We start from the raw sequence: 21441 nt of genomic DNA, 5'->3' as shown, positions 1-21441 counted from the left end.
CTGAAGGTTAGGTAGGATGGGGCAAGAGAGACGAGGGTGGTAAGGCAATCATTCCATTTGCCAGCTTGAAAAGAGAGGGTTTTGTCCAGGAATCTTTTGTAAATACATCCCTTTGGCGAGGGGAAGGCAAACAGGTGGGCATTGCGTGTTCGGTTAGAGCCTGGGAACACAAAGTGACGTGACAGGTATATCGGGGATGATCTAGTCAAGGTTTTAAAGCAGAGGCAGGCGAATTTGAAGATGACCCTTGCTTCAATTGGAAGCCAATGAAGTTTTCTGTAGAAGGGGCTAACATAGTCAGACTTTTTGAGGCCATAGATGAGGCGGACGGCGGTGTTCTGAATAAGTCTAAGACGTTTAATGGCATGATTCTGAAAAGAACATAGGTGACAGCAATGTAAGCCAGTAAAACTTTGGCCTACATTACCAGTACCTAAGATTTGTGATAGGTGTAAGGTATGATTCTTTAAACAGAACTTAAGCGTGATTGACACACAGCTGGCACCTTTTTTCAAGGCACCTGCCGATTTAGGCACAGTTTATAGAATTTGGTTCTTTATATATTTTTCTAACCCTAATTTCTACTCTTTTACATTTGTCAACATTTCAATGCATTCAAAATTAAATATACTAAACCTTTATGTACTCCATTTTCAAAAGGTGCTCATCAGTCTCATTGGATGAATTAATTGTATTAAATGGTTCTCCATTTGAGTCTGCATAAAGAGTAAATGTTTAAATTATATCTCTATTATGAAAACTCATTTCAATTACTTTTCAAAACATTTGGACAAAGACACTTAAGATGTCATTGCATTTTTCAGCAATGCACTTATAGACCAGTTATAATCAAGTTATCTACCATATTTGCTGGATTTGCTTTTTCATTAGTAGCTCAGGGATGGGCAGGTTAAAGTATTGGAAATTGTTTGATAGTAAAAAAAACAATTTTAAATTTTAAAATTAGCAAGACTGTGCATGGAAGCCAAAATTAAAATTGTACCTATGCTTGTGCCCTAATAAGTCCTCGCATTGTCTTCTCTTCCAGCCTTTTGATTCCTCAAGTTTTAGCAGAAAATTTCCAGTCAAAGCTAACAGGAAATTAGGGAACGGAATCCAACAGTGGCACTGTAGCTTCCTGCTTTGCAGTGAAAACTACCCATCCACCTAACTCCATTCTTTCATATATCAGAGTATTACAGCATGCAGATTTTTTGCCCCCATATCTGACAAACTAGTTTGTTAAATACAGAATATGTATATATAAAATTTTATTTATTTATTTATTTAGCTTTCTACACCGTTCTCCCAAGGGAGTTCAGAACGGTTTACATGAATTTATTCAGATACTCAAGCATTTTTCCTTGTCTGTCCTGGTGAACTCACAATCTATCTAATGTACCTGGGGCAATGGGGGGATTAAGTGACTTGCCCAGGGTCACAAGGAGCATCGTGTGTTTGAACCAACAACCTCAGGGTGCTGAGGCGATAGCTTCAACCACTGCGCCACACACTATTTGATGCAGCTGTCCTAGGATTGGATACCAGATCAAGTCACAAGAGGAAGGTAACATTACTTCTTGTTTTGGGCCCAAAAAGTAATGTTTGCTAAAAGTAAAGCTGTATTACTATTTTTTTTTATTAAAATGAACCATAAACTCTTAGGAAAGGAAGAAAGGAAAGACCTGTAACTTATTTTATAAAATCATAATGATCTCTTACATGTCTTTTTCGTCAATATCATAGCAGCTCAAAAACTAGGCATATGGGGGGGTTGTTTTTCAAAATATAGTATTTGAGGGAACTGATAAGGAAATATTTCTATTTCTTCTAAGCAGTAATTTGACAGCACATTAGGAAAACCTAACATACTGTGTATACTTGAATGTAAAAAGATAAAATATAAGTCGAGGTACCTTTTTTCCCCAAAAAAGGAGGAAAAAAGGTTGACTTGAATATAAGCTGGGGGGGGGATTGGTTAGTATCCCTGCCATGCCCTTTCCCCCCTCTCTCTCCTTGCAGACCTCCACCGAGCCTGACATATGACCTGGTGGTCCAGTGGTATGCCAGGACAGGAGGAATCCCTTCTGTCTCCAGTCCGAGCCAACTCTTGACAATTTTTTTTATTTCACTCCCGCCTCCCCCCCCTGTTGGTCTAGCAGTGTACCAGGCAGGAGCAAGCTTTCTGTACTCCGGCCCCACGCTGAGCCCCTCCCTGAATGGCTGCCTCGAGTTCTCGCGGCCCAGCAGTGTACCAGGCATGAGAGAGCTTTTTGCACTCCTACCCGCAAACACTTGAAAACTTGGCTCTTTTCAAAAATCTAATTACCTCCCGTTCTCTAGCATCCGGTCCCTCTCTATCTTCTTAGTCCCTCTCCTTTATCCCTTCATTGTAGTTCCTTTCCTCTTAACTTCTGTAAACCGTGCCGAGCTCTGCGCTTGCGGAGATGGCGCGGAATACAAACCTAAGATTTAGTTTAGTTTAGTTTAGTTTACCCAACCCTGAGCCACTTCCTGAATGGCTGCCACCACTTCACACGATTCTCACGAGAACTGGTGGTAGCCATTCAGTGAGTGGCTCAGCACTGGGAAAGAGTGCAAAGCTTACTCCTGCCCAGTACACTGCAAGAACTCACAGCAGCCATTCAGAGGGGCTCAACGTGAGGCAGGAGTGCAGAAAGCTTGCTCCTGCCCAGTACACCGTTGGACCACCAGGGATTCAAAAAGGTATGGGGGGGAGGCAGGAGGAAGGTAATAAAATTGTCAGCCAGGAAAGTAGACAGGAGGGATCCCTCCTGTCCCGGTCCACCAGGTCATATAGCAGGCAAGTGGAGGCCTGCAACAAGTCTGGGAGGTGGGTGGGTAGGTGACAACCCGAATATAAGATGAGATCTCCATTTTTGAGCCATTTTTTGGCCCCAAAATCTTTTATTATATTGAAGTATATACGGTATGTCCCTTTTTAATTACTGCATGCTTGTTTTTGAAATTCTTTCATACATACCTGTAAACTCATGATATTTCATGCTTATTTTCTTCAAATAAGCTACAGCATTCATATTATTATTATTTATTCTAGCTTCCAATCCAAGCTGTGACACAAGCAGATCGTGTAAAAGTTGCCCGTTCTCCTCTACCTGTTTCATCAATGTTACCACAACCTGAAGAATATACATGTTAGATTATAATTCTACTTTAACTTTTAAGTTTCATAGTTTACAGACATTTAAAAGTAGAGCATACCTCATATGTTTAAGGAGCTAATAACACCTTTGGTTTATATACACAAATATGTTCCACTGTATTATTGGAAATTTGGCCATCATTTCTTGTTATGCTTTTCCACCTATCATTGACCAATACTCACTTTGGTGCCTCAAATGTTAGACCTGTTTCTAGGTATATTTGACCTGCTGATTCCAAAATGGCACCAGTTTTCTCATATCAGTTCTAATAATTGAGATACAGAACACATGCCATGTACTACCGTATTTTCACGCATATTACGCGCGCGTTATACACGATTTTACAAACCGTGCATAACCGTGTGCGTTATACGTATGAGCGTGTTTTACAACTTTTTTTTTTCAATCCAATCGGCATCCCCCCTGCGAACCGGCATCCTCCCCCCCGCTCGCATCACCCCCCTCCCCCGCGATCCTACATCTCCCCCAGCACCGCAAAACATCTCTTACCCGATTGGGCACCGGCACCAGCACCAATGCACAGGATGTGCCAGTGCCAGTGCCCGAAGATCCTCCCTCGTTGGTTTGGGCTGGGCTGGGCTGGGCGGTGCGGTGCAGGAGAGATCCTCCTTCTTCCTGCACCGGGCTGGACTAGGCTTTGAGCATTTGCGCATGCTCAAAGCCTTCTGGTCTCGCTCTCTCCGAGATAATCTTGGAGAGAGCAAGACCAGAAGGCTTTGAGCATGCACAAGTGCTCAAAGCCTAGTCCAGCCCGGGCAGGAAGAAGGAGGATCTCTCCTGCACCACACCGCCCAGCCCAGCCCAGCCCAAACCAAACCAAACCGAGGGAGGATCTTCGGGCACTGGCACTGGCACATCCTGTGCATTGGCGCTGGTGCCGGTGCCGGTGCCCAATTGGGTAAGAGATGTTTTGCGGTGCTGGGGGGGATGTAGGATCGCGGGGGAGGGGGGGTGATGCGAGCGGGGGGGGGGAGGATGCCGGTTTGTAGGGGGGATGCCGGATCGGACTGAAAAAAAAAAGTTGTAAAAAGCGGGTAAGCGAGCGGGGGGAGGATGCCGGATCGGATTGAAAAAAAAAAGTTGTAAAACGCGGGTAAGCGAGCGGGGGGGGAGGATGCCGGTTCGGAGTAGGCGGGAGGAGGTTTTAGCATGCGCGGTATACGCGTGCGCGCGCTATATTAAATTTTTTTTACATAGATTTGTGTTCCCAGCACGCTATACCCGTGTGCGCATTTTACACGGGTGCGCGTTATCTACGTGAAAATACGGTACTCTTCACTCTGCTTGCCCATTAAAAAGCCAGGATATTTTAATGTACTGTTTAAATTGACATCTTTTAAGCATGAAGGAAATGTATTAAAAATTAAAAGAAAAGTGTACAACATGAAAATCTACTTATTTCACACTAAAAGCACAAGTTTATGATACAAAATTTCCAGTCATTCAACACACAAGAAGCTCTTGTAAGACTTCCAAGAGTGGGATCTGCAGAATTTAAAATACCATGTCATTTATAGACGTGGATATTCTATCATAGTTATAATTACCTATTTCAAAATATTCAGTATAACCCCTTTGATTTTATGATGTGTTTGGTACTTCGGCCAGGACAATCCCACATAAGATTTCAACAATAATCTGCCATCATGTGTGCATCCCATCTTCCTTAGTATCTGGCTTCCATTGTTTTGTGTCTTGGTGAAATCTTTCACCTTGCTCTTTGCTTAAGTCTCCAAGATTCTCTGGAAAGCAATCTAAGTGACTGTAGATAACGGATTTTGACCCTCATGTTATAGCCAAGCCTGTTGAAATGAAAGAGCATATCCTCTACTAACTGTGTGTAGCTGTCTGCCTTCTTGTTGCCGCGAAAGTTTTTCAGAGCAAGAACAAATGAAGACCAGGAACATGATTCGATTTCATTCATCGATGCTATGAAATGTGGGTCATTTATAAGTTGTCTGATCTGTGGCAAATTGAAAATTCTTACCTTCAGTTTTTCCATGGTAAATCCAGGTAACATATGTGCTATGTATTGAATGCACGAACCATCTTTATTCAAAGCCTTTACAAATCGTTTCATCAGGCCTAACTTTATATGTAATGGCGGCAGTATGATTCTTTCTCGTGCTACCAAAGGTTCATTGATTACATTTTTTCCTCCAACCATCATATATTCCCTTGAAGGCCAATCTTTTTTTGCCCAATGTTCATGTTTGGTTCTACTATCCCAAAGTCACCGTCCCATCACTGTATATGACTATAATGCTAATAATATTAGGGTGCTGCTTAAATAATAAAAGGAAAAACAATTCCCACTTAACTTAAAGAGGTGTTAGTAGGTCCCGACATGGACCATGTTTCGAGGGTCTTTTTCAAGGAACCCAAAAGAGGTGTTGGTAGTTTCAAATGCCAAAGAAATAGTTGCTAGGTGATGTAGACGAAAAGTTTTTTTACATAAGTTGAAAAAGTCACTTCTAAGCCTTCAAAGGCTTAGAAGCGTTCAAAGGCTTAGAAGTGACTTTTTCAACTTATGTAAAAAAACTTTTCATCTACATCACCTAGCAACTATTTCTTTGGCATTTGAAACTACCAACACCTCTTTTGGGTTCCTTGAAAAAGACCCTCGAAACATGGTCCATGTCGGGACCTACTAACACCTCTTTAAGTTAAGTGGGAATTGTTTTTCCTTTTATTGCCACTGAAAAATACTTTTACTATTTAAGAAGCACCCCAATATCACCAGCATTATAGTCATACACAGTGATGGGACGGTGGGTTCGGCTATAGGAGCCACGGCTCTTGGTCGGATTACACATATCTGAGTGTATGTATAAATGCATTTACTTTATTGCATCTGAATTTCATCTAACTTCTCCTTTGGATATTTACTCTGGGAAGTCTTGGTTCTAGTGTTATATTGTCATTGAGTTTGACCTCTCAGCCCTGCATTCTTTCAGAGCGTTTTTCTCACCACCTACTATTTTTGACTTAGTCTACTATCCCAAAGGCATAAAAAGCAAGGATACTTTGTGTAGCCACCATATCTAAGAGACTAGAGCTACAATTTTATGAATCAGTGCCCCAAATAACCCCTGGAACAGGTTAAAAAAACAAACAAACAAGGCACCAAGAACATTTATTTTTGTTAGCCTGTATATAATCATATAAAAAAAAGAGAGAGAGAGAGGTTCACATACTGTACCTTTCTGATTTCAAAACTGAGGAGCAAGTTAGTAACATCTTCAGAGACGCCTTCTTTCAATGGATCAGGTAGAATTTCTTGTAAATCATCTATGAATTTTGGTATTGGCCCAGATTCTTTAAATCTACCTGCAATAAGTGTGGTAATTTTTCATAAAAGTTAGGGGGGAAAAAACCAAACTTGTCATAAGGAGAAATTAGGTTCTTACCTGCTAATTTACTTTCTTTTAGCTTCTCCAGACCAGTAGAGGTTAACTTTACGAATGGGTATATATCTAATCATGACCAGCAGGTGGAGACTGAAAACAAAACTTTGGGACAGTATATCCTAGCCCCTCCTCTCTATTTCCCTCAGTCTGCCGAATAGCCAAGCAGAACCAAGAACTGGAAAACAACAGAGAGAAAAAACAATACTCCGAAAGGAGTAACAAATAACATACCCAAAATGCTGTTGGAAAATGCAGAGGAGAAATTCCCGAAGGAAGAATGTCCCCACAGCTCGCCAGCTAAGCCAGCCGAGCCACAGCCGCTGTTCTTCAATTCTCCCCGGCCCTAGAAAAATACTAGAACCCGCAGCAAAAACCAAAAACTGCCCGCGCAACAGCCCCAACAACAACAACAACAGACAGGGTGGGGACCTCTACTGGTCTGGAGAAGCTAAAAGAAAGTAAATTAGCAGGTAAGAACCTAATTTCTCCTTCTTTAGCACTCTCCAGACCAGTAGAGGTTAACTTTACGAATGGGACGTACCAAAGCAGTCCCTCTCACGGGCGGGACCCCCGAAGGGCCGATACCAGTACACGCTCACCGAACACCGCGTCCCGACGCGCCTGCACATCAACCCGATAATGACGAACAAAGGAATGCAAGGAGGACCAAACCGCAGCCTTACAAATATCCACTGGAGGCACGAGCGACGACTCAGCCCAAGAAGCCGCCTGACCCCGAGTGGAATGAGCCTTGAGAAACTCCGGAACAGGCTGCTGTTTCAGAAGATAAGCGGAAGCAATCGTCTCCTTGATCCAGCGCGCAATAGTAGCCTTAGAAGCGCCAGCTCCCCGACGAGGACCCGCCAGGAGGACAAAGAGATGATCGGACTTCCGGAATTCCTGGGTCCGCTGCACATAAGAGCGAAGGACCCGACCGACATCCAACTTGCGCAGCTGCCGTTGCTCAGAAGAGCCCTCCCGACCACCCAAGACCGGGAGAACCACCGATTGATTGACATGAAAAGGAGAAACAACCTTCGGCAGAAAGGAAGGAACAGGCCGCAAGACGACCCGCTCCCTAGAAAACTCCAAGAAGGGAGCCCTACAAGAGAAAGCCTGCAGCTCAGAAACACGCCTAGCAGAAGTAATGGCCACCAAAAAGACCGCCTTCAAAGTAAGGTCCTTCAAAGAACAGTCGTCCAAGGGCTAGAAAGGCGGACGCACCAAAACAGAGAGAACCAGATTAAGATCCCAAGAGGGAACCGAGGGCCGTAGGGGAGGCCTAAGCAACTTGGCCGCCCGCAAAAACCGAATCACATCAGGAAGAGCCGATAAACGCTGACCTGACACCAACCCTAGAAAAGCCGACAGGGCCGCAAGATGAACCCGGAGAGAAGACCAAGCCAGGCCTCTATCCAGGCCATCCTGCAAGAACTCCAGAATGTTAGGCAGAGAAGCGCGAAAAAAGGTCACTCCCCGCGCCCGACACCATTCCTCAAAGAGACGCCAAACCCGCACATAAGCCCGAGAGGTAGAAAGCCTCCGGGACCCCAACAGTGTAGAGATCACCTTGTCAGAATATCCCTTCTTGCTAAGGCGACCCCTTTCAAGAGCCACGCCGTAAGACAGAAGGGAGACGGGTCGAACATGGGAATGGGACCCTGCATCAGAAGGTCGTCCGAGAGAGGCAGAGGAAGAGGATCCGCTACCAGGTGCCTCACCAGATCCGCATACCACGGACGGCGAGGCCAATCCGGCGCCACCAGCACCACCAAACCCGGATGATGAACAATGCGAAGAAGCACTCTGCCCACCAGCGGCCAAGGAGGGAACACATACAAGAGCCCCTCCGTTGGCCACTGCTGGATCAGAGCATCCAGACCCTCGGCCAGACCGTCCCTGCGACGACTGAAGAAGCGGGGCACTTTGGCGTTGCCACCCGTGGCCATCAGGTCCATCAGGGGCTGCCCCCAAGCCTGCACTATCAACTGAAACGCCTCGGCGCCGAGACACCACTCTCCTGGATCTAGGAAGTGACGACTGAGGAAGTCTGCCTGAACATTTTCTACTCCGGCTATATGAGAGGCCGAGAGGTCCAGCAGATGGGATTCCGCCCAAACCATGAGCAGAGCCGCCTCCTGCGCCACCTGAGTGCTCTTGGTGCCCCCCTGACGATTGACATAAGCCACCGCCGTGGCATTGTCCGACAGCACTCTGACCGACTTGCCCAGCAACAGGGAGTGGAAAGCCAACAGCGCCAGACGGACCGCTCTGGTCTCCAACACGTTGATCGACCAGGCGGCCTCCTCCGCGGACCAGGTGCCCTGAGCTGAGTGACCCAAACACTGAGCCCCCCAACCCAGGAGACTCGCATCCGTCAAGAGCACCGTCCACTGCGGGAGATCCAGACCCACCCCCTGAACTAGGTGAGGGGTCTGGAGCCACCAACGCAGACTGCAGCGCGCCAAGCCTCGCAGGGGAACCGGAACATCCATCCCGTGCCTCTGGGGAGACCACCTCCGGAGCAGAGCATACTGGAGAGGACGCATGTGGGCCCGCGCCCACCTCACCACGTCCAGGGACGCCGCCATCGACCCCAAGACCTGGAGGAAATCTCGCGCCCGAGGACACCGGGACGCCAAAAGCAGGCGAATCTGAGATTGCAATTTGCTCACCCGGCCCTCTGGGAGGAAGACCTTCCCCAAGGAGGTGTCGAACAGCACCCCTAGGTACTCCAGACGCTGAGCCGGGACCAACCGACTCTTGGAAAGGTTGACCACCCAGCCCAGCGACCGGAGAAACTCCACCACCCGAGCAGTAACCCGGGAGCTTTCCTGCAACGACTTTGCCCGAATTAACCAGTCGTCCAGGTAGGGGTGTACCAGGATGCCCTCCGACCGCAAGGCCGCCGCGACGACCACCATCACCTTGGTGAACGTCCGAGGAGCCGTGGCCAGCCCAAAGGGAAGCGCACAGAACTGAAAGTGCCGACCCAAGATCGCAAAGCGCAGGAAACGCTGATGAGAGGCCCGAATGGGAACATGCAAGTAGGCCTCCGTCAGATCGAGAGAAGTGAGAAACTCCCCCGGCTGAACCGCCAGAATGACCGACCGCAGAGTTTCCATACGGAAAGAGGGAATCTTGAGAGCCCTGTTGACCCCTTTCAAATCGAGGATGGGCCGAAAGGTCCCCTCCTTCTTGGGCACCACAAAGTAAATGGAGTCCCTGCCCGTGCCCCACTCCGGAGGGGGCACCGGAACAACTGCCCTGAGATCTAGCAAGCGCTGAAGGGTCTGGCGAAAAGCCTGCGTCTTCCCCGGAGTCTGACATGGAGAAGCGAGGAAAAAATCCGGCAGAGAGCGGGCGAACTCCAGGGCATAACCGTCCCGCACCACCTCCAGGACCCACTGATCGGACGTGATCTCGGCCCATTTGGGGAAAAATTCGCGCAGCCGGGCCCCCACCGGAACCAAAGGGGGCGCCGGCAAGGCGTCATTGTGCAGGACGGGAAGCGGGGGAACCGGCAGAGGGATTCCCTGCCCCCCGACGGGCCCCCCGAAAGGGCTGCATGCGCTGGAAGAACCGACCCCGGGAAAATCCCGGAGACTGGAAAGAAGCAGCCCCACGCCCAGGGCGATACTTGCGAAAGTCCCGCAAACGCCCCCGGGCCGCACCCCCCCGAGACGCCGGGCGGGCACGGTCCTCCGGCAGACGGGGAACTTTCGAGTCCGACAGAGTCTGAATCAACTTATCCAAGTCCTCTCCAAACAAAAACGACCCCCGAAAGGGAAATTTAGTAAGCTTAGCTTTGGACGCAGCATCCGCCGCCCAAGCGCGCAGCCACAACACACGCCTTGCGGCCACGCCAAAAGCCATAGACTTAGCCGAGATCCGCACCAAGTCATATAGAGCATCTGAGAGGAATGAGGCCGCCATCTCAATCTTCGCTACCTCCTGATCCACCAGAGACCAGTCGTCAGACTCTCGATCCAAGACCCGCTCCGCCCACCGAAACACGGCGCGAGCGACCAGTCCCCCACAAATAGCCGCCTGGACCCCAAAGGCAGAGACCTGAAAATTTTGCTTAAGGATGCTCTCCAATTTGCGCTCCTCAGGGTCCCGCAAGGCAGAACCGCCCTCAACAGGCACGGTATGCCGCTTGGAAATTGCCGAGACCACCGCATCCACGACAGGCGAAGCTAACGTAGCCCGATCCCCTTCAGGAATGGGATACAAGCGAGCCATGCTGCGCGCCAGCCGAAACGGCGTCTCCGGCGTTTTCCACTGCTCCAGAATAATATCCCGAATATCCTGATGCATAGGAAAAGAGCGGGAAACGGAACGGATCCCCCGTAACAGGGGGTCCCCCACACGCGGAGTCTCCGGCGGCGCGTCCTCAAAACGCAAAACCGAAGAAACCTGCTGAATAAGGTCAGGCAGCTCATCTTTCTGAAAAAGGCGCACCACGGACGCCTCGTCACTGGAGAACGGGAAATCCGACAACCCGCCGCCAGCTTCCGTCCCCTCCAGAGAGTCCTGGAACTCCTCAGAAGGGTCCAGGTCCTCCTCCAGACCGACCCGTTCCTCCGACCACAAATTCTCGTCCCACGACACCCGCGGACGCATGGACAAGGAAGGCGGCGGAGGGGACGTCACGCCAGACGAAAGAGGCAAAGCCGCAGGGAGCGCGGAGGAAAACCCACCCCCCGAAACCCCCTGGGCGCAACCGGGACCCCCAGCCGCCTGAAAATAGGCTCTGCATAAAGAAAAGAAAAATTCAGGAGAAAAACCCCCCGAGGGTCCCAAGGGACTCCCTGCCACAGCAGGGGACCCAGCAGAACCTTGCCCCTGCATAGTCAAAACAGGGGGAAGGTCACCTGAGGTGGAAGACAAAATGGAGGGGCCAGACAGAGAAGATGGCGGTTTTCCCGCCAAAAAAGCTCCCTCCATAGCCTGAAGCGGCTGAGAAACCTGAATAGTCTCAGCCGCTAAAGCAGGCAAGCCGGCATCAGCTGTTAAAAAATCAGCTGAGAGGGAATCCTCTAAAACCCGACCGTCGGCGGTTTGGGGAATCCCTCCGTGGGCGGACGGAGAAGACCGGGCTTCCCCACCGTTCCCTGCCGACTCGCGAGGCACCATCGGCGGGGAGCTCTGGGCGCCTGCAGCCGCTGCCGACGGAGCTCCTCCACCGCACCGGCCTGAACACCGCTTGCACAGGCCGGCCGCGAGTGCCTCGCGTCTGGAGCACAATGAGCACTTTTTCCCTTTAGAAGTGCTCATTGCTCCATACGCGACCTAGCTGCAAAAAAGTGCCGGTTAGTTGAAAAAATACAGTAAAATACAGTTTTCTTAAAGGGATACAACCCTCCAGACCAGCACTACCTCAGGATTTTTTTTTATTTTTTTTTACAGAACAGACTCCACAGGCTCTCGAAGCAATATGCCTTGCTTGATTTAGGGGGCAAGGCTTACTGCTGAGGCTCCTCTAAAAAAATGTGGGGAGGTGGAGGAAGTGGGGGGAGGGACCCCGCTCGTGACCCGCCGGGTTTAACACCCCCGAGGTCGGACGAACCCCCAAACAGAGTCCGCCCAAGCTCCGTCCGGCTAAAAACAGGGACAATAAACCCCCTAAACAAATTCCAACAGCCCTACCAAGGGAGATGGGTACAGATCACTCAACACCTGCTGGAGACTGAAAGAAGACTGAGGGAAATAGAGAGGAGGGGCTAGGATATACTGTCCCAAAGTTTTGTTTTCAGTCTCCACCTGCTGGTCATGATTAGATATATACCCATTCGTAAAGTTAACCTCTACTGGTCTGGAGAGTGCTAAAGAAGCAGTATTTATCTGTAAAAATTATTTGCACAGATATATACTGATAAAATCATGCAGCCTATTGTATGGCAAATATTGTATGCCATTTTGGGTAAATCTCTTCATGAAAAGGGCAGTTAATAAATCCCAATAAATAAATATGAAAAGCTTTCAAAATTTAAGAGCTTGCGGCACAACACCAGTCGTCAACAATTCACTCAGTCTGTTCCTTTTCCATGTAGGCAAGATTAGATCTGGATTGAACCGTGGTGATCTAAGGTAGAAAAGTAGGCTGTATGAATCCTTGATGATATTCAGAAAGCAAATATAAGCAAGGACCCAACCTCCTGAGATTCTGCAGGTATAGAAAGGGCCACAAAATTCAGCCCTTCCTATGGAATTCACATTCCTCAGGAAGATGCTGCAGAAGACAGAGCATTTGTCTCTCTTGGGGAAGGGCAAAGTGCATTATAATCCTGGTGGCTGCCCTGATGCTTTCTCAAAAGGCCATATTGAAGATTTTTCTCTATACAGTGCAATCCCATTGGTAATCACAGTGCAGCACTACAGGCCACATGAAAGAATAGCCTAATGGTTAAAGCAGTGGACTGAGAACCTGGGGAACTGGGTTTGACACTGCAGCTCCTTGTGAACCTGGACAGTTGTTTAACCCTCCATTGCCCCAGGTTCAAAATAGATTGTGAGCCCACTAGGGCTAGAAAAAAGTACCTGCATATAGTAGATATAAACCGCTTTGTTTGTACCCTTTACCCTCTCTGTTTCTAGCTGTACATTGTGCTTTTCAATATTATAATGTGCTTGTCTATATTATAATGCAGTTCAATGCATTATAATATAGACAGAAGAAGACAACAATAATAATAATAACTTTATTCTTTTATACCGCCATAACCGAAAGTTCTAGGCAGTTTACACTAAAAAGAGCTGGACAATCAGCAAAATACAATAATACAGTAAAAAAAAATACAAATATTTGTAAAATAGAATTTCAATAATAAAACTCACTAAGTAATAAACAATAATGCAGCCTGAGGTATCTGGCTGCCAATAGGGAGACTGAGGGGTTCTGGTCAAGGGATGGGGTTGGATTAAGACAGAGGAAGTCAGAATATAGGGGAGAGGCAAAGGAAAGCACATGGCTGAATAAGGCAAGGAAAGAATGAGTAAGGAAATCGAGGACTGGGAGAGCACAAAAGATTGAGGGGAATCAAAGGAACTGTGGTGGGAGAACCGGGGATTGAAGACGGCATGTGAGGTATGAACACACTGTCTCTTCTCTATCCTGATCCTGAACATCCCCCAATCTTCTTTGATGCTGACCCCTTTTTACCCTCCTGCCCCCAAGTCCCTTTTCCCTCCTTTTTTTCTCCATTTTGTCTCTTATCAATCTATTCCCCAATTATTCCCTATCCTCCTTCCTCCTCCTATCCCATTATCCCCCTCCACTCTCTGTCCCTCTACTCCTTTTGCCTACAATCTTCACTATTTCTCTCCTCTGAAATTTTCCTTGTGAAATTATTCCCTCTCCTCCTATTTTCCAGATCCTTTCTCCATCCCTAGCACCAAAAAATAAAATCCCCTTTCCTCAAAAGAATGGTCAGTAAAGTAAAAGAGCAGAATAATTTTCTGCTATTTCTTTCAAGTTAGAAAAATGATGAATATGTCCCACTTAACTGCCAAGCTTACAAAAATAAGGTTATTAATTTAATGGAATATTTGTACAACTGATCTTCAGGTACAAAAATAGACTAAGGGCTCCTTTTACAAAGGCGCGCTAGGGCCTTTAACGCGCGGAATAGCGCATGTTAAATTGCCCCGTGCGCTAGCCGCTACCGCCTCCTTTTGAGCAGGCGGTAGATTTTCGGCTAGCGCACACTAATCCGGTGCGTGCGTTAAAAATGCTAGCGCACCTTTGTAAAAGGAGCCCTAAATTAGTAATGCCCCCCCCCCCTTACCTTCTGCCATTGCTTTTACTTCACTTGTGTTAGGCTCTGCTTCACCAAGATTTTCTGCTAGTACTTTTAGTAGTACAGTTAGGTCTTCTGGACTTAAAATAACCTATGAAATAACATGCACAATATGATGTAAATGTCCATTTGAATTAGTAAATGTAATTAGACTACAAACTGCCAGAATTCAATGGTTTATAAATACTAACATCTAGTTCTATTGTTTCAGTACAGCAGCAGTACACTGTTCTATTGGTTTAGGTGACATTTTTATTCAGGAAAAGGTTCAATTTACATAGCTCACTGAGATTGGAATTGAGACATTCATATTAGGACCTGCTCAATTCCACATGTATTTTACAAAAGGCTCTGCAGAACACAGAGACTTTATAATATATTATACGTACATATACATACATACACACGCATGTATATATGTAAAGGCGTCGCAAGTTTCTGCCAACATGCACAATGAGACCAGTCATTTGGAAAATATTCACATGCACGAAAACAGCTGCGTCAGCTAGACTACTGGTTTTCTACCCAGTCCTCCAAGGTACTCCTGACCAGCTGAGTTTTCGGGATATCCACAATGAATATGCATGAGATAGAACTGCATGTATTGCCTTCTTGGTATACATATCTCTCTCATGCGCATTTATTGTGGGTATTTTGCAAGGTGGAACACTGAATACACGATTCAGTTTGGTGATCGGGGCCCCAAACACTGAAGACACTAATTATGTGGACTGGTTGTGGAAATAGGCCTCTGGCACCTGCAGCACTTTTTAAACCCCATCATAGGTTTTCAACATGGGAAAAATCTTGTCAGCGAAATTAAACTCAATGGTGAGTGACGTCCCGCCAGGGAAAGAACCTCAAGGCCGAAGCCCGTGGTTAGACAAAAGAAAATAAATATATTTTTTAATTTTTTAGAAACTATACAAACAAAAGTAAAACTAGAAACTAGAAAAAAAGAAATGCAAACCGGGAAGGCAACACCAACTGAACAGAGCTCAGTCAAAAACAAACGTCTTCGCTCCGTGGAAAATGAAAAACTGAGGTACCACGAGCGGGCGTCAGGCGGGAAGGCACTCACACATGCGCGGTGTGGGCAGTCACGAAGTTTCTTAAAACTTAAAGTGACAGTACATTTTTAATGCCATCTGTACCGAGCTCTGTGGATGACGACACCCATATATGAGAATATGCTGCCTGCTTGTCCTAGGATAACATTTGTTTTTAAATTTGAACAAGGAAATAAAAACTGGAGCATAAAAGAAAGTTTCTCCCTTAATCCCTAGTTAAATATAGCACTTTTTAAATGTCTAAGTATGCCACTAAGCCAATGCAGAACCAGATGGTAAAAGTTTGTTTTAATTTATTTGTATTATAATTGTAAGATGAGAAATATATTTTTGGTCAATCCAAATAATGTCCCCTTGAAATTTCTGCATTCCTGGGGATCTCCTATAAAGCAACTATCTGAAATTGCCATTTATACATGTAAATGCCATTCTTTCTTTGTACAGAAGCTTTCAAAATGGCCTCCCCAAGTCTGACATCATATGCATTAGTTTCATTTCGCTTTGTAAACAAATAACTCTAAAGTTCCTTCTTGATACGAACAAATTTTGAATTTACTATGTTTGGATGTTTATTATTGTGCCATGTACATAAAAGATCTATAGTATAGTGCATACAGTGGAGAGATCTTGGCATGGACAACAGAATAAAAGTTTGGACTTACATTCATTGTATCAAGATGTCCTTTAACTTCTATCATTGGAATTTTATGATACCAACTTGCAGCTAGATTTCGATTCACAGCTAAATTTAAATTGATGGGGTGGAGAATCTGAATATCTGACTTTGAAAGACCTAGAGTTGTCCTAATGAAAAAAAAAAAAAAAATTCAGTATTCAAATTAATAACTTCTAATTTACTAAACACTTACCCCCCCACACACCTTTTATTAAGCCATGTTAGGGTTTTTTTATCCCCAGCTGCTATGGTAAAAGCTTCAACGCTTATAGAATTCCTGCGCGTGTCAGAGCTTTTACTGCAGAGGCCGGCAATAAAAAACCCTAACGCAGCTTGATAAAAGGGGGCCTTAATTTGAAATAGATATGATCCTCAAATATGCCTGTTGAGGTAAACAGTACAGTGAATAAAAAATTAGTATAGTTGCTATATCAGAATTCCACTTTCTTCTAAACTAAGGGCTCCTTTTACGAAGGTGCGCGCTACAATGCCACACGCGCTAACCCTGCGCTACATGGAAAATGCTAACACCAGCTCTATGGAGGCATTAGCGTCTAGCGCGCGCTAAAACCACTAGTGCATCTTTGTAAAAGGAGCCCTAAATATTTACATTTCTATAACATTTTAAAAGCATCTTATCAAACTAGTAAAATGGGACTGACCAACATTGCTAACAGTTATGCTAATCCTTTTGTTCAGTTTGCTATCCTGTAAGATGCAATAAAGCAAAGAGCAATGGATCTTTTACTAAGCTGTGCAATTGTGTGGCAACGTACACTAAAAATTAATATGGTATCTTAGCAGTTAATGCATATACCGTATTTTCGCGGATATAACGCGCGCGTTATACGCGATTTTACCTACCGCGCATACCCCTCGCGCGTTATATGCCTGAGCGCGGTATAGAAAAGTTTTTAAACATAGTTCCCACCCCGCCCGACGCCCGATTCACCCCCCCAGCAGGACCGCTCGCACCCCCACCCCGAACGACCGCTCGCACGCGCTCCCACCCGCACCCGCATCCACGATCGGAGCAAGAGGGAGCCCAAGCCCTCTTGCCCGGCCGACTCCCCGACGTCCGATACATCCCCCCCCCGGCAGGACCACTCGCACCCTCACCCCGAAGGACCGCCGACTCCCCAACAATATCGGGCCAGGAGGGAGCCCAAACCCTCCTGGCCACGGCGACCCCCTAACCCCACCCCGCACTACATTACGGGCAGGAGGGATCCCAGGCCCTCCTGCCCTCGACGCAAACCCCCTCCACCCAACGACCGCCCCCCCCAAGAACCTCCGCCCGTCCCCCAGCCGACCCGCGACCCCCCTGGCCGACCCCCACGACACCCCCACCCGCCTTCCCCGTACTTTGTGTAGTTGGGCCAGAAGGGAGCCCAAACCCTCCTGGCCACGGCGACCCCCTAACCCCACCCCGCACTACATTACGGGCAGGAGGGATCCCAGGCCCTCCTGCCCTCGACGCAAACCCCCCTCCCTCCAACGACCGCCCCCCCCCCAAGAACCTCCGACCGCCGCCCCAGCCGACCCGCGACCCCCCTGGCCGACCCCCCCACCCCCCTTCCCCGTACCTTTGGAAGTTGGCCGGACAGACGGGAGCCAAACCCGCCTGTCCGGCAGGCAGCCAACGAAGGAATGAGGCCGGATTGGCCCATCCGTCCTAAAGCTCCGCCTACTGGTGGGGCCTAAGGCGCGTGGGCCAATCAGAATAGGCCCTGGAGCCTTAGGTCCCACCTGGGGGCGCGGCCTGAGGCACATGGGCCAAACCCGACCATGTGTCTCAGGCCGCGCCCCCAGGTGGGACCTAAGGCTCCAGGGCCTATTCTGATTGGCCCACACGCCTTAGGCCCCACCAGTAGGCGGAGCTTTAGGACGGATGGGCCAATCCGGCCTCATTCCTTCGTTGGCTGCCTGCCGGACAGGCGGGTTTGGCTCCCGTCTGTCCGGCCAACTTCCAAAGGTACGGGGAAGGGGGGTGGGGGGGTCGTGGGGGTCGGCCAGGGGGGTCGCGGGTCGGCTGGGGCGGCGGTCGGAGGTTCTTGGGGGGGGGGCGGTCGTTGGAGGGAGGGGGGTTTGCGTCGAGGGCAGGAGGGCCTGGGATCCCTCCTGCCCTTAATGTAGTGCGGGGTGGGGTTAGGGGGTCGCCGTGGCCAGGAGGGTTTGGGCTCCCTTCTGGCCCAACTACACAAAGTACGGGGAAGGCGGGTGGGGGTGTCGTGGGGGTCGGCCAGGGGGGTCGCGGGTCGGCTGGGGGACGGGCGGAGGTTCTTGGGGGGGGGGCGGTCGTTGGGGGGGGGGGGTTTGCGTCGAGGGCAGGAGGGCCTGGGATCCCTCCTGCCCGTAATGTAGTGCGGGGTGGGGTTAGGGGGTCGCCGTGGCCAGGAGGGTTTGGGCTCCCTCCTGGCCCGATATTGTTGGGGAGTCGGCGGTCCTTCGGGGTGAGGGTGCGAGTGGTCCTGCCGGGGGGGGGATGTATCGGACGTCGGGGGGGGGCATCAGGCTTTCAGGATGGGGACAGACCTTCAAGGGGGGACAGGACTTCAAGGGGGGGACAGTGCACGGAAAGTCAGGGGGGGTGAACGGAGAGTCAGGACAGCGCACGGAAAGTCAGGGCAGTGCACGGAAGTCAGGGCGGGCGAAAGGAGCGTCGGGCATCATGCGCGTTATATGCCTGAGCGCGGTATAGAAAAGTTTTGGTACATATCATCGTGATTTCTGCGCGCTATACCCCTGTGCGCGTTTTACACAGGTGCGCGTTATATCCGCGAAAATACGGTAATCTGCTTAATAGATAAAAAGGGAAATGGGGTGGAGACTGCCCCCTACAGTCAACAAGAGCTAGATAACATATATTAACCCATAGAGCTAGTGCCTTGCCAACAGATATAGCGAAATGCATTATATTTCTCTGCAGTGCAATTAAAACGCAATAATGACATTTTCTCTGCATTATCTAAATAGGAAACTGCTAGAAATCATTCCCAGATGTTTTGCATTTACCACACATTCATTTTGGCAATTATTAATTGTGGCAATTATGATTTCTTAGCATGATTTTGTAATTTGGGAACTAGGCAATATCTGTTCCTGGAGTGCAGGACACAAATGCTCTCGTACCAAATATATATTTGTACTAAGATTTACAGGGAAAAAAATGAAGCTAATATACAAAATCATTTAAATTTAAAAAAAAAACCATACCATTTTTTTAAAAAAATTATTTCTTCTCTACTACAACCCTGTTTCCACTTCAGCGTTTTTAAAGAACTTTTCAAAAACAGTAGCCAGTATTCAAAAGATTTGTCCAAGTAATCAAGAGCCACTTAATTTTTCTTTAAATGCTAACCCTTCACCCCCACCCCTCTCCAGTATACAAATCTTGTGCTGACAACTCTGGCCGAATCAGAGATCTAACCTGAGATTAATCAGATAACTGAAACATCACTGAATATCCAAATTTCACCAAATAAAAGGTATTAGGTTAATTTCAAGCCAGTCTGCTGCACTGAATAATGGTCCCATGATTTCTAAACAATTTCACCAAACTAATCAACTTCATAAAAAGATACAGAGATCCATTTTCATATGAATAGGTACCTTTAAAAAAAATTGCTGGCCAGCCACAAAGGGGATGATTCTATAAAAGCAGCCTAAAGTTAAGAGAACAGTGTAGATGTGGAATAGTCTTCCAGTAGAGGTAGTAGAAACAAAGTCTGTCTGAATCCAAGAAAAGTGTGGGATGGGCACATGGGATCTCTTAGAGAGAGATGGTGGATGCTGTGGATGGGTCATTTGGCCTTTATCTGCATTCATATATGCCATTTTAGAATAGCTCCTATCACATTCTTGGGCATCTAAATGGAGACACCCTGTTGCAGAATTGCTCATAAAGTGCCATTGGGAAACTTCTTTCCATATGGTTGCTTATATTTTTTTTTATGGGTGGGGGGCAAAGAAATGGTGTTCAATTATAAGGATTCTAATTGCGTTCAGGAATATAGCTTCTGGAACTCTGCAACGCTTTAGCCAATTAAAAAAAGGTAACACAAACATATGCTGACCATATCTAACCATTCTGACTCATTACAAACTATAAAAGACATTACCTAGAAAGTTTTAACTGTGTTAGCTGAACATCCATCTTATCTATAACTGGAGGAAGAGAGCAGCTTTCAAAAGACACCAAGCTAAACTCATTCTGTACTTTAATCAAACCAAGATCTATCACCACTGCATTCTGGGAAACAGAAGATTCAGGAATGACAATCACTGGAGCTTTCACGTTGATTTCCATTAACAGTCGGAAACTTCTCTCAGTCAGATCTCTTACACTGGAAGCAGCCTTTTCTGCTGCTTGTGCTGTGGCAGCACTCAGTCTCTCTTTTGCCGTTTGAAAGTTATTAAGGAAGTTCTGCAATTTATAAAAGGGAAAAGCAAAGTAGCAAAAGGAATTAGATATACTATTTGCATAGAAGATATCCTTCTACAAAAGCAATTTATAACAGGATATTATTTATCTTTGTATATACAGTATATCCAATTAGGTATGCAAACATGGTTACAACCAACATAAAACTAAAACAGCATTCTGTATTTACTAAGGTGTATTCTATGAGGAAAAGAGAACAGGTATAGAAGTCTATCTAAATGATTTTATTAAAAACTAGCTGATGCCCCGGCGTTGCACAGGTATTTAATTATAGCAATAACACTGTAAATGGATTCAAATAAAGATACTTTATAGTGGTGAATGAAATTATTTTTTTACAGCTTTATAAAAAGTACAATATTCAAATTATAATGTGAAATATTTGACACAATACAATACAATACAACAAACACAAAACTTGATTACAAACAACATTTTTAGTTTCACCTCCAGGAGCAGGAACATATAAATTCTTGGGTGAAGAGACCCTCAGAACATATCACCCCAGGTAGTGAGGGATCTGCATACCAAGATTCGTTCAAATCGGTCAAGCCGTTTTTGATTTACTGTGAGAATGGCAGCTGTTTACATTTTTTCCATTGACATGAATGGGTGAAATCTGATTTTCTGTTTGTAGCTCCGCCCATGTGTGCAGGTGGGCCGCGAGACCCCCAGAACATATCAGCCCAGGTAGTGAGGGATCTGCATACCAAGTTTCGTTCAAATCGGTCAAGCCGTTTTTGAAGTACTATGAGAATGGCAGCTTTTTACTTTTTTCCCATTGACATGAATGGGTGAAATCTGATGTTCTGTTTGTAGCTCCGCCCACGTGT

The 21441-nt window shown here is 47.0% G+C and overlaps 1 protein-coding gene across 2 annotated transcripts in view; it reads right to left on the bottom strand.

Annotated features, from left to right (window-relative positions):
* VPS13C (vacuolar protein sorting 13 homolog C) overlaps nt 1-21441 on the bottom strand; it is a 442250-nt gene that overhangs the window by 200354 nt on the left and 220455 nt on the right. For both annotated transcript variants that reach the window (XM_033920131.1, XM_033920132.1), the window contains exons 33-38: nt 20286-20590; nt 16151-16292; nt 14407-14509; nt 6409-6536; nt 3005-3161; nt 637-716 (exon numbers count right to left, since the gene is read on the bottom strand). In XM_033920131.1, coding sequence (XP_033776022.1) covers nt 637-716; nt 3005-3161; nt 6409-6536; nt 14407-14509; nt 16151-16292; nt 20286-20590 — 915 coding nt within the window. The remainder of the gene's footprint in view (nt 1-636; nt 717-3004; nt 3162-6408; nt 6537-14406; nt 14510-16150; nt 16293-20285; nt 20591-21441) is intronic.

Source organism: Geotrypetes seraphini, chromosome 14 (assembly GCF_902459505.1).
Source record: "Geotrypetes seraphini chromosome 14, aGeoSer1.1, whole genome shotgun sequence".
In the NCBI taxonomy this organism is placed as follows: domain Eukaryota; kingdom Metazoa; phylum Chordata; class Amphibia; order Gymnophiona; family Dermophiidae; genus Geotrypetes; species Geotrypetes seraphini.
The sequence above is the reverse complement of the archived record's forward strand: the minus strand, read 5'-3'. Positions and strand labels throughout refer to the sequence as shown.